This window comes from Parasteatoda tepidariorum, chromosome 6 (genome assembly GCF_982258835.1).
Source record: "Parasteatoda tepidariorum strain Cologne lab strain chromosome 6, Ptep-v5.0, whole genome shotgun sequence".
NCBI lineage: Eukaryota > Metazoa > Arthropoda > Arachnida > Araneae > Theridiidae > Parasteatoda > Parasteatoda tepidariorum.
In genome coordinates, this window is record NC_141760.1 from 93,120,933 (window position 1) to 93,134,498 (window position 13,566).

Consider the following 13,566-nt stretch of genomic DNA (forward strand, 5'->3'; position numbering starts at 1 on the left):
ATTAAAAAAGTAATAAAACGAATATTTTTTAAATGACGCTTTTTACACTGAGATGAATTGGCGAGTTTGGCAAGGAAGTGATGCATAAAAACTCGTTTTTATTATTCATTTACAAATCCTTATCATGATATTATAGTTCTTTCATGATTTATTCAAATATAATGCAGAAATGAAAAACAAAATTATTGAAAAACTAAATAATTGAATGATAACGACTTTCGTAGTAATTACTTACGATTCCGTAAAGCTTACGATTATGAAGATTCTTTTAAAAAAAAAACTAAATTTTCGATACCGTTTTTACTTTTTTTATATTGTAATTTTTTTAATTTGTGAATGACCCCTTTTGTTATTAATCTGATTATATTTTGATGCCAAAGCCTTATTTTTCTCAATACGGAAGAACTTAAATCGCTGGAAAATTTAATGCTTGGCACTCATCCAGATACTTTTGTTATTCTAGAAAACTGTTTAATTCTGGAAAATGTAACAGTGTTTCATTTTGCATTTCAATGTTACTACTAAAAGTACTAAGGACGGAAAACTACTTGATTTCCAAATACTGAACTATAAAAATTTTCGTTTCAAATTACTAACGAAAGTACCGGCACTCTTGGCAACGGTAATTTTTACCAAAAACTCCAATTTTACCAAACCTGTTACGGAACAAAAAATCTGATATGTTGTTATACTGTCATTTTTACAGAAATATTTACAGTAAATTTTACAGTAATGATTACAATAATTTTAACGGTAATAATTACAGCAAAATCACTTAATCACTCGAATTAAGTACTACTCGAAGGTGTACTATTATGATGTGTTATATTAATAGTAGTTTTTTTTAACAGATATCACATAATGATGCAGTGTTGGCACCCACATCCTGATCAGCGACCAAATTTCTCAACCATTATTGAAAGGCTTGGATATTGTTTGCAGGTAACGTCGCCAACAATGTTTTGCTTCATTTTTTAGTTTTATATCATCTTCGGAGTTGAATACCGCAGAACTCCCATTATTCGAACTCCCATTATTCGACCTCCCATTATATTTAACTCCGAAATACCTAAAAGCTTGGCGACACAGGTTTCATTATACTACTAAACCTTATCCTGCCCCGATTGCTGTTCTATGTTTGAACCTGCTACCAATAAATCCCAAATTCAATCCAGTTTAATAAAACTGCTGCTGTGAGGAGGATTTTGAAATCGGACAGCTAGAAATTTAACAGAAGAAATATTTATCCACGATTTTGCATCGTTATTAATCAAAGAAAAGTACGAAAGTGAAGTTTTTTCATTGTTTTTTTATTATTGCGACTGCTACCAATTACTTAGAGTGATTTTGCTCCTAGTTTTAATTTTAATTGTTCATAAATAAACTTGAAAAGGCTTATTCCGGCGATTTCAATTTTTCGACACAACTCTGGTCCCACCTATGTTGGATAATCGGGATCCTACTGTATCTTATATTATAGACGCAATATATGATAGTCTATCTTATGGCATATGCAGATGCATAGCTGATATTGAACGCCGTAACTTTTTAGCTTTGAATTTAACTCAAAAATTAAAAAGAAAAGTGTTAGCCAAATATTATGATTAAGTTGTCTTACGGATAAGATTTGAGTAAAACTAATGCTCATTTGCTTAGCACGTTTACGAAATATACGAAACTTACCCACAAATGCTTGTATATTATCTTCGAATGGAAGTTTCTTATGTCAGCATAGTAATCGATACGAACTGGAAGTAATATCGATATTAAGCAAAACTAACTTTTTGCTAAACCGTGTGTAAAACCTGTGTATTTAATTATAGTTTCCCCAAATGTAATTTGTCTATAGTTACGTTAGGATCAGTTTCCTTACGCTACAAAGTTGATTAATTTCACTCAAAATCTTTATTTTACTCTTATGCAACCCTCCTTAATGCTGAGTCTTTTTAATAACTCTAATAGGAATACCACTTGAATACTAGTTCATAAGTACCATCTTACATCTTAAAAATACAGAGAAATAAATATATATTAGCACGTTTACTGAAATTTACAAAATTTTAATAATTTATTGTGAAAGCGAAAACCGAATCATTCAGTTTTGAGTTCTTAATCTATAAATGGAAAAAAACTAATAGCATAGCACTAATAATTACGCAATATACTCTAATGAATACATAAAAGTAATACATTAATCCTGCATAGTCACTAATTTCTTTGATAGTTTCTGTTTAAAGCGGTTTGAGCTAAAGCTAAGGAGGGTATCTTTTTTTTCTGATAAAATCTTTACCTCCATAATCTACATCATTTAGAGTATGTTTGTCTGGCAGTTGTACAGAAAATTATTTGCAATTTACGCACAATAACACATTTATAAACTGCAGCAGCACAGCACGCTCTTTCAGAATCTAAACTCGCTGCCTCTATATGATTTAGAAACAGCCTACAGTAATAAGAATTTCTCTATAGACTTCAGATTCAGTTAATGATTTAATAATAGAGTTTGAATCAAAATAGAAAGGTTAAGAGTAGTTTAGAAACAGTCAGGAAATCTACATCTAATCGAAAAAAGGAAAATGGACGCATTGAATATTTTTTAAAAAGCTATCCAAAGATAAGCTAGATGTTCCACTCTTAGAGGGCAGGTTAGGGACAATTTCTAAATACTAAACATAAACCCTTATTTTTTATTGTAGCAAAAATAATAAAAAAATCAAGGTATTTCGGAAATTGTTTTTCAAAAAAAAAATTAAAAATCGATTTAAAAAACGTGAAACATTTTGTTTTCAATTTGATGGATCTCGAAATTTGCCACTTTAAATAGTTTGTACGCTATTTATTCTCGGTTACAGCGCCGACTGTATAGCAAAATGCATAAACCTGAAAGTCAAATAGGGTTACTTTTTCTGGAGATTCCGAATCCGCAATAAAAAATTGTGGTTCATACTTGAGGTTTCAAAGTCCCCGCTTTTCCTCTTTCAAGTGGTGGGGTGGAAGATCGAGTTTGGTATTATGGGGTAGCTTTTCATAAAATATTTCATGCATCTTATGTCCGTTTTTCGATCCAAACATATTTCTCAAAATATTTTATCGTTTTCAAACTTTTTTCGAACCCGTATAATAACTAAAAGCTTGCTATTTAATTACTGATTCGTCAATAACTTATGGATAATAACTTCTTTTCCAAGATAAAGTTTTATCTGCTTTGCAAGCTTCACTAACTCTTTCACAGCAGGGGCTGGTGCAGGATTGTTTGCTATGAATTGTTTGCTGCCAATTGGAATTTTTCAAAACTCAAATTTTTTTATCTGTCACGATTTTCTTCTCCGTTTCGTATAGGTTTGTGTATGAATTTTTGACAATCTCAATTTTGATCGATGCGAAACTCATTGGATCGTCGATAACACATGCGTATGATTCATGCAGCACGAGTTTGAGATGCCGTGGCATCAACTAAAAAAGCAAGCAGAGAAAGCCTGTCCTCCATCATTAATGACTTTTGGTGAATATAATCACCGTCTTTCACTGGCGGCCGTTAATCATTGTCTTTCGCCGAACTGTAACTCTCATCGGAGGAAGAAAGTGACAGTCCATCGTGGTCATTTAAGGACTTGTAACTCTCATCAGATGAAAATGATGACGGTTCTGTCATTGCCAAGTGATAGACATCCATATTACTTGGTTTAGCCAACAATTTTTTATCATTTGAGTCTCTACGATTCTCATTAACGGTAAAGCTGGAGGACGTAGAGCTGGTTGAGGAATTATTTCCAATTGTTAGCTGTTGTATTAGGAGCCTATCTTTAGTTTCTTTTAATAACAGATCAGCCTCCTCCGTATCTCCGTCATACTCATTATAGTCCAAGCTGTGGAGTACTACTTTGTGTTGCCTTTTAGCTTTTTTAGATTTCGTCTTTTTGGTTCGCATCTTTTGCAGTTTCTTACTACTTTTCCTTTTAGAAATAAAGCGCCGATATAGCAAGAAAACTATTGGTCCTAAAATTAACAAAACTACAACGGGAATGGCGTACATATAATACGAAATTTCATAGTCAGATGAGGAATTAGATCCTCCATCTTGAATTTCGTAATGAGACGAATGCTTCCTATCTGATATTCTAATGTCAGTTAAATCTGTCGAACCAGATCTTCTATTTAAAATTTCATAAACACGCGGATCAGTGGAATCAGATCCTCTGTTTGAAATTTCTTTGTCAGATGAATCAGATCTCTTATTTGATATTCCAAAGCCAGATAAATCAATGGAATGAAATCTTCTATTTGAAGTTTCATACTGAGGTGAATTGGTAGAATCAAATTTCCTATTTGAAATTTCATAGTCAAGAGAATCCTTAAAATCAGATTTTATATTTGAAATTCCATAGTTAGTTGAATCAATGGAATGAAACCTTCCATCTGCAATTCCATAAATGGGTGTATCAGTTGAATCAGATCTCTTGCTTTCAATCATGTTGCTGTGAGAGATATCTTTTTCTTTATATCTGAGCATGTCTTTTCTATTGGGCATATCATTTCGAATCATTGATGCATAACTTTGATGTTTTAGATTCATCTTCTGCTTCAATCTTATAGGTTTTCTGGCTTTTCGAAATTCTTGTAAGGATAAAGGATCGAAGTGTTTTCTATAAAAATTCCTTGGAGGCTTTTTAGTATTTTTTAAGTACATTAGGTACTTGGTGAAATTCTTGGCTTTAAACTCATTTGTCAACATTTACTACATGTTCTTTCTTTATTTATTTTTAAAGCTTTTTTAAGTTAAAGTATTTCTTTTCAGCAGCTCCTTTTTCTAAGAATGCTAATGCTAACCTATACAATTTTAGATTAGTCAAAAAATTAAGAAAAAAAATTTTTTATATGCTTTTTGTTGCTGTTGTTGTCGTTTGACAAGTGCAAAAAAGTTAAAGTACAAGTCAAATGGGACAGAAGGCATGGAGCACAGCCCTGGTCACATCTCCGACTTTTTGCTTTTTTTTCGTGCTAAACTATAGTATTTTTTTGCATTTCGCATTAAGAAATAGTATGAAGAAAAAGGTTTTACTTTATAGTAAGAAAAAGCATAAGAGAGCAATAAGAAAAACACTTATCCAAACAATAATCCAAAGTCATTTTTCTTTCCAAAATAAACATACTCAGTTGCTAAAATGCTTTATTTTTTTGAAAATGTATGGGAGTTTTGGAGCTAAAATTTCTGGCAAAGTTAAAAAAAAAAAAAAAGCGGTATATTTCAGCAGAATTCTTAGTAACTGCTAAACCCATTTAATTCGCGATCGCAACGCTCGAGTACGCCGTCTAGCGGGAGCCTGTAAATATCGGACATTAATTTATCACGTTTTCATTTAGTTCCATCAAAGTCATTGACTGAATCAGACGCCATTTTTTAGCAGCAAATAAGAAACAAAATTTCCCTAAGGAAAAGGCCGAAGAACTTGAAAAAAAATCTCCAAAATATTAATAAATCTTTCAGGAACAGAACACGCCAAACATTTGAAGAAAAATTCCTCAATAATTTTTAATTTCTATTATCAACAAACTTGCAACTGATGACTTCCGATTTCGGATACTGTTACAGATGTGTGTATTAAGGTAAAATGCATTTCTTCTGTCTTCAATTCATTACGAATTAAAGTGAAGTCAACATTGCTTTCGTCATTCCAGTGAATAAATATGAATTCAGAACATACAGAATTGTAATAGTTATAGCATATTCTTCTTCGTTATAGAATAGTATATATTTCTGTATCCATATAATTCGGAAAACAACAATAAAAAATTATCCAAGTTACTTGAAATAGTGCCATTTGTGCTGATTCTTAATTAATTTAAATCGTTTTCTTGGTAAGTTTTTTTTAATTTTGAAAGAATAAGTTCAACTAGAATTCAGCTATTCTGTTTTTAGCTACATATTCAAATTCATATCAATTATAAAATTTTGCTGTGTAGTATGTTATCTAAAAGTAATGAAGGTATAAACTATGTATCTATTATTTGAGAATAAAGTTTTCAAACAAGGAACTTATCATTTTGGAATTCTCCGGGAATCATAAATCAGGTAAGTGCAATGATTTTTACAATAAAAAATTTGCTTGTAAATATTTTTTTTCATTTGATGATGGTTCTCTACAGAATGGTTTTTTACGTCTGATTAAGAACTATAAGAATAATAAAAAAAGAAACAATATGAAAGTTTTTATTTCAATGTTAAGAATTCTTAAAATCGTTTTTTTTATCCTAAGAATTCTTTATTTTCCGTTTTTTAGTTTATAATTTTTTGATAAAAATTGTTCTCAAAATACTTTTGAAAAATTAAATGGTATAACATTATGTGTTTATGTATACTTCTTGTATATTCCAATGTTTGAAATAATATGATTCAGAAAAGTATGGAATAAAAATTCGGTACTTACTTATTAACGCCACCGCCGCTACAGATTTGGCGGTTTTTAAGTGCCCCCAATCTACACTTAAAATTTTTGCGACAATTCATAAAATAAAACACTTTATTTAAAATCAAAATAGTTAATCGGATTTCGGTGGAAAATGAGCCGATATAGAGTTTAGCATAGATTCAAAACAATCATATCGCCATATGAACTCTGATGAATAAGATTCCAAATGAAATAACATTTCCAAAACGTACGTTTACCAAGATAAAGTTTTATGTTGTGGGAATTGGTACATTTTCGTTTTTTCGGTAAAATATTTCCCTCCTGAAAAAATAAAATTGCATCTTGTTTTGTTTTTGGCAAATCCCAAAGACGAATATTCGTAGCACTAAAAATGGCGACAAAAAAGAATTGTTTTTTTTTTTTTTTTTTTTTGTTCTTTTTGTTTCGTCAGCATTCTTTATTTTACGTTTCTTAGTTTCTAAATAATGATTTTTATTGAAACTTGAAATTTTTTGATAAAAATTGTTGTCAAAAAACGTTGTTTACAAAATTAAATTTCATAAAATTATGAGGCTTATGTATACTTTTTGTTCATTTTAATTTTTGAACTAATATGATTCTTAAAACTATAGAATGTAAAGTTTAAATGGGCCTTTCATGTTATATCATTAAATTTAGTAATACTATTTCTCGGGCATTAGGTTTTAACTCTTATAAGAATATACATATTTTTTTCTGTTAATGTACAAATATTTTTCCGATGTGTTTTGGATGTTCCTTCTCTAATAAAAAGAGATACCATTTTGTTTTCGGTTGTACAAGAAAGAAGATCAAGCATTTTTCTTTTTTAAATTTAATAAGCCACATTAAAGAAGGAACGTTGCAATGCTACACGCTACATTAACGACGTCTCCAGAGTAACTGAATGACGGTTCATATAGAAATCGCAGGTATGCGTCTCATACAACAACGCCCCCTATAGTTCGTTGCGATCGCGACTAATTTTTTTTAAATCAACTGCATCTTAAGGCCTGGTTTCTTAGGACAGGACGCCGTCAGCTGGAAATCAGCGCTAACCTCTGATTGGTCCATTTGTAAGTTTGATAGTATACGTCATCGAACGCTCATCTTGAACTACAATTGCCGTCCAACTCAACTGCAGTTCAGTTGGATTACAACGTGACGTTAACCACAGAAGCAATAGCGGACAACATCCAACAGCACATTGAAATCAGCCAAGATTCTGATTTTGACATTAAACATAGCTTCTTCATTAAACATAGCACTCTTCATTTAGCTCAGCTATAATATGTTTTTTCTTGGACAAAGTCATTATTTGTTCTCCAAAACACTGGTCGACAATAACAAAATCAATACAAATTCAAAATAAATATTTGTTTACGTTATTAACGCATGCGCAATGAGAGATAATGTCTGCTTTGGACCGACTGCTCACGCTGAGCTAACAAAAAAGTATTTTTTTGGCGTCAGCTCTACGTCAACTTTCCGCTGACGCTCAGATAAGGCGCTTGTCCTAAGAAACCAGACCTTTACATTTACATAAGCTCTCTTTGTTTTGTCAAAAAAAACTTGTGCATCGATAAAAGTCCAATGTAAATATTAAAATAATCTAAACACAGGGAAACCTATCAGCAGTCATTCAGAAACAGATTGACTATTGAGTTCAAAAGCCAGAATGGCTGTTCCATAACAAATTTAAGCAATATTTTTTATTTGATGTAATCCAATAAATGGTGTTATAAACTAAGTTTGTTGCACTTTCGGGATAAAAAAAGGAGGAATGCACACTAGGGTGCCACTGCATAATGACATATTGTTCATTCCAAGACGAAAGAAAATTTAAAAAAAATATCAGCTGGGAAAGAGTAAATATGAAAGGGGCTTTCATACAAAATTTTAATTATAATTTTAAATTATTAGAGGAAAACGACTTAAGTTCCATGACAGAAGCTTAGGAGAGGAGATATTGAAAAGTGGAAACAAAATATCAAACAAATATTTTTGTTCAAATTCATAATAATCGCCCAATACCAAAAGTTTATTTCACGGGGAAAAGCTGATCTACTTTTGGATGATATGATATTTACTTATTTATGATATTTTTTATAGGATCCTGACGTCATCAACGCGGTTTTACCCATCTTCAAGCGGGCACCATCTATGGAGAGAGATACGACAGTTATGCGTCCCGTGGAAGATGGAAACGACAGCTGTTTGCACGTAAGCACCTTAAAAGAAATATTCTTTTAAAGAGCGTTAATAAGTCCCTTGATTTTAAGAGGCATCCCTAAATTCTTCCTGTAAATTCTTTGAAGTATAGAATTTGAAAAAAAAAATTACGTTTAAAATTGGAACGACTAACATGACATGCAATTTATAAACAGCTTCTAATGGATAGTATTGCTTCAGATTATGAATCGATATCCTTTTTTTTTTCAATTTAGATCATATAATTAGACCCAAATTAAATTTTTTACCTAAAGCAATAAAAATAAATATATTTATAAAGAAAGCTTTAATATTGCTTGTTATAAATTACAATATTCATTGAATACTAATTATATTCAAATCAATCGTGCTGACGGGAATTGCAAGTTCTTCGTTTTTAGAAGGACTCACTTATAGAACATATATATTATTGTGGGATTTCCTCCAAAATTCGATTTGTGTTTTAAAGTTGCCGGTGTTTTACTATTCATTAACTGATTCAGTACAGCATTCACAAACACTATGGAAGATTTAGGGTGAATCGTATCGATTGAAAATTGCAAAAAGCCCATGTCAGAAAATGACATCGTACGCCACTAGGGGCGTCTTCCTGTAATGAGCTGGATGTTATAGCGCATTTCAAAAATTCTTTTATTTATCCAAATTATTCGAATTTTAATTAAATTTTTCGTTTTTTAGAAATTATAGTTGAAAACAGCATTCGAATGGGTCCATAACTAGCTGCTTTGTTGTAATTAAATTATTTGGCGAACGGCTTATTGTGTTTAACGAATTTTTTTACCAAATTATTAAATTACGCAAAATAGCCACTTCTATTTCCGATAGGTAACTGAAAATACCGCTTCCAATTGGTAGAAACTAGCAGCGAATGGTCAGAGGGATAGAGTGTTCGTCCCTTAATGAGGCTAGCTAGGTTCGAATTTCAGCATTGGCTGGTTGATTTGAATTTTGTTCCCGTCTCACAAAGACAGCAGTGCTGACGTAAAATATCCTCAGTGGGTTATAATTAAGTCGGGTAATTAAGATTCGAAGCCCCTCTTGGAGCTAAACTGTTTGACCTAGAATTTTTCAGATTTAATGGATGATTAGACAATATATCATTTCTGAAAAGTACTACTTTTACTAGTACTAGAAGGAGTACCACTACTTAAAAAAAATTTCTAAAAAAAACTAATCAATGAAAAACTTACTACTCTATGAAAAACTTAGAAATGAAAGAATTTCAATTGAAAAAGTAGCAGATAATTTCTTATATGTTAATTTAAGAATATTATGCGTGTAAGTTTTCAATGCAAGTGCAATTCAGAGTTTGCCTGCTGGAAAACATAATAAATAATTTCGACACATTAGAGGTAACCCGATCTCTCCCCCCCCCCACTCTCCCATACAAATGTGACAGCGTCAAAAATGCAGTAATTATAGCAGCAAGATCAGATGGATAATTCGAAAACAAAACAATGCGAAATAAATGTTTAGTAGTAAACGGTATGGTTGTATTCCTTTAGTCACGTCAGACAAAGTCAGACTTTCTGATACCGCGAGTCGTACATCTTCAATTTCCATTTCCTCAATCAAAGCAATAAATTATTAGGAGATAATGGCATTTGCTTTCGTTAAATCTTGGAAGATATCATTTTGATGCACGCCTTTTTGTTAGCAGTCTTCGTCACAAACCATAATAATTCGAGATGCATTACCCTCCTCTACTATCACTAAACATTATAATACACTGTTCAAACTGCATCTATGATAGCACAACATTGCATTCACTTCGAATGCTCTCATACGAACTGGTTAATTTGCAATGTTATTGCAATTATTTTGGTTTATGACAAGAGAATGTCATAAACCAAAATAATAGGAGATGCATTACGCTCCTTTTCCATCACTAAACATTATAATACAACACTTTGTTCCGTTTAAACTGCATCCATCATAGCACAACATTGCATTCACTTTGAATGCTCTCATACGAACCTGTTAATTTGGGGCTCTTACCTTAATTTATAGCCCTGAAAGGTAGTGCTGATATTGCTACCGTTTTTCTAAAGCAAACACGGGTGAACACTTTTCATCTGGCCACTCCTTAAATGTCTAATGCATGTTTAAGCATAAATCCATTAATTTTAAATTCCTAAATTTGTTTGGTGTAAAATATTTTAGTTACTTTTACTCGTTTGTGATATAATAGCGAAATTTAAACACACGTCTGTATTTTTCTTCCAAACATTAAACACTAAGTCTCTATTATAATAATAAAGAACACCCTATATATTTATGTTAAAACAGGAATTATAACTCTCATACATTTTTTTTTAACCAGGTGCAGGCTCCACGACCAGATCCAGGCCTACTTTTATCTCCGGGATCAGAAGATTACTTGATACCGACTCCACGATCTTCATACAGTTTGAACACAGAAGGTATGTCTAGTCCTAGTCGCACTTCGGCCGATCAACTCCTGGAGCTGGAGCAACGGGGACAAACTCCTTCCTCCCCGAGGCCAGCTGTTTGGGAGACAAACTTTATGACTCCAGAAACACCCACTGAACCAAAGTGGATGTCCCCGACAGAAGATCAGAATGATCTCGGAGTGAGTCACTCTCCCATGAGAAGACAAGGAGGATACTCACAAGAAAATCAGGTTAACATTGTAAGTAACATTATTGTTGGTGGATTCTAATATTCATTAATCTAAAATAGAGTTCCTGTATCTAACGTAGTTAGAGAGATGTTAAAAGTGGCATCAAGTCGGTCCAAAGGCGACAAATTACAGAGTCGGTCACTACACTACCATATATGGCAACGTTACTTTTAAAAAGTAACGAGTAAAAGTACAAGTATTTTTAAAAAAAGTAACGAGTAAAAAGTAAAAAGTTCTTATTTTAAAAAGTAACGAGTAAAAAGTACAAGCAAAAGTACAAGTACTAAACAAAAAAAGTAGTGATTTAAAAGTACATTTCTAGGAAATCGAAAATTCAAAGTAACCTAAAATTTTATTGAATAATATTCTTATGTTCTTTAATGTTTTTGCAAAATTGTTGTTATTTATTTAATTATTTTTAATTTTGAAAGTTATGGACATCAATTTATTTTTAAATTCGGAAGAATATCATAGTATAATTTTATAATATAATCGTATAATATAATTATAAAATCAAATATAATTTTAGTATTAAACTTTTTATGGATTTGCACGAAAAAGAAATTTAATCTATTGATTTTAATTTTTAGTTTATTATTTAAATTACCATTGATTTAAAATTGTTTTACTCTTTAGAAACGCGTTTTAAAAACAAAAACATAAACAAAGCAAACACGGGGTTTCAGATAGCTTTGTGATCTTTGAGCTAGTAAAAATTAATTGAATGTGCAGTATAAGTTGAAACAGAAGGTATTTAAACACGAAGTAAGCTGTGAATGCATATATATTGCAATCACAATTTTTTTTTTTTTTTTTAAGAAAGTTTACCGAGTTTTAGAAAAAAGTAACGATTTCATTCGATATTTCCGTTACAAATACTTTTACTTTCTCCCTAAAAAAGTAACGAAAGTACAAGTTAAAGTACTAAATTTAAAAAGTAACGAAGTACAAATAAAAGTACGTACTTTTTACTAGCACCGGCGGTACAAGTAACGAAAGTAAAAGTACTGCCATGTATGGTCACTACACTTCACACGGTTTTCCTAGAATCGTAGTTTTTTTTTTAATTTCAAGTAAAAATCGTGTTATTACTTTCCGTTTTGATTCTTCATTTACCAAAGGACACGCAACTGTGCCACAGCTGCGTAAATTATTGTTTAGCTGATTAATCTCTTTAAATCGAGAAACAAAAGTCTATTTTCAGTTCATTTGAAAAAAAAAATTCTAAATCTAACTTCCTTGCAAGAAATAAAAAATTGTCAGTTTATTTAGCATTCAATTGCAACTACAACTTTAACACAGCCAGTAGGTATACTTTATGATACTTTAGTCTTAAATTGAGCCCTTTTATCTAACGTAGATAAAGAGTTGCGAAAAGCATTTGCAAAATAGTACAGAAGCGAAAAAACGCAGTGTCGGTTATCATGTTTGACTAAATTCTTAATTTATTAAATCTGTAATTTTACAAAACACATCATCTTCACTTTAACGGACATATTTGACTATAATAAATTTAAAAGGTTTATTATTCGGTATAAAAATACCTGAATAAAGTTTTTTTTTAGAAAACACCAGTGTAAGGAATACCGAGCAACTGTGTACCAGAAAATGCCCCTTAATTTAAAAAAAAACAATAATGGAATAACAGGCAATGACATTTAATCTTTAAAAAACATTAGTGTGAAGAATACCGGTTGATAAAAAATGATCAGGTGAATTTGAAAAAGAAAATTGACATTAACCATACTACCCGGCGTATAACTTATGTTTTGGAATTAATTTTAAAACCGAACTAGGTTGTATCAAGAAATATTAAATCATCGCCTCAAAAGGAGAAAACAAAGCTAGACCTTACCCCAACACCTGAAATTAAACAATGTTTTTCTACCGCCTTAACTGCGAACGCCTAAATCGAAACATCACCACTCTCTCCTCCTAAACGAGCATTTTTTAAAGAAAAAGAAGAGAATTATTCTGGTTGATTTTACCCTCCTTAGATACTTCTATGCTGACTTATCTATCTGCCGCTCTATAGAATGGCAGAGAATAATTATATATCCGAGAATATTTTTTCTCGATTGGCTAACATTAATAAAAACAGTTTTCTATGTAGGAAACATGCGGGTAACGTACATGCATGAACGTAATACATGTGCTTAGCAGTCTGAATTTCAAGAACATTTTAAGGATTGAGATAATGCAAAAGCAGCTTATTATTTTGATTTTTTTTTTCTACTTAAATTTTAAAAGCTAGATCTCAAAGAA

The 13,566-nt window shown here is 31.4% G+C and overlaps 1 protein-coding gene across 1 annotated transcript in view; it reads left to right on the forward strand.

Moving 5' to 3' along the window:
* LOC107456001 (leukocyte tyrosine kinase receptor) overlaps window positions 1–13,566 on the forward strand; it is a 230,635-nt gene that overhangs the window by 212,531 nt on the left and 4,538 nt on the right. The window contains exons 26-28 of the mRNA XM_087166185.1: window positions 852–942; window positions 8,538–8,648; window positions 10,981–11,310. Of these exons, the coding sequence (XP_087022311.1) occupies window positions 852–942; window positions 8,538–8,648; window positions 10,981–11,310 (532 nt within the window). The remainder of the gene's footprint in view (window positions 1–851; window positions 943–8,537; window positions 8,649–10,980; window positions 11,311–13,566) is intronic.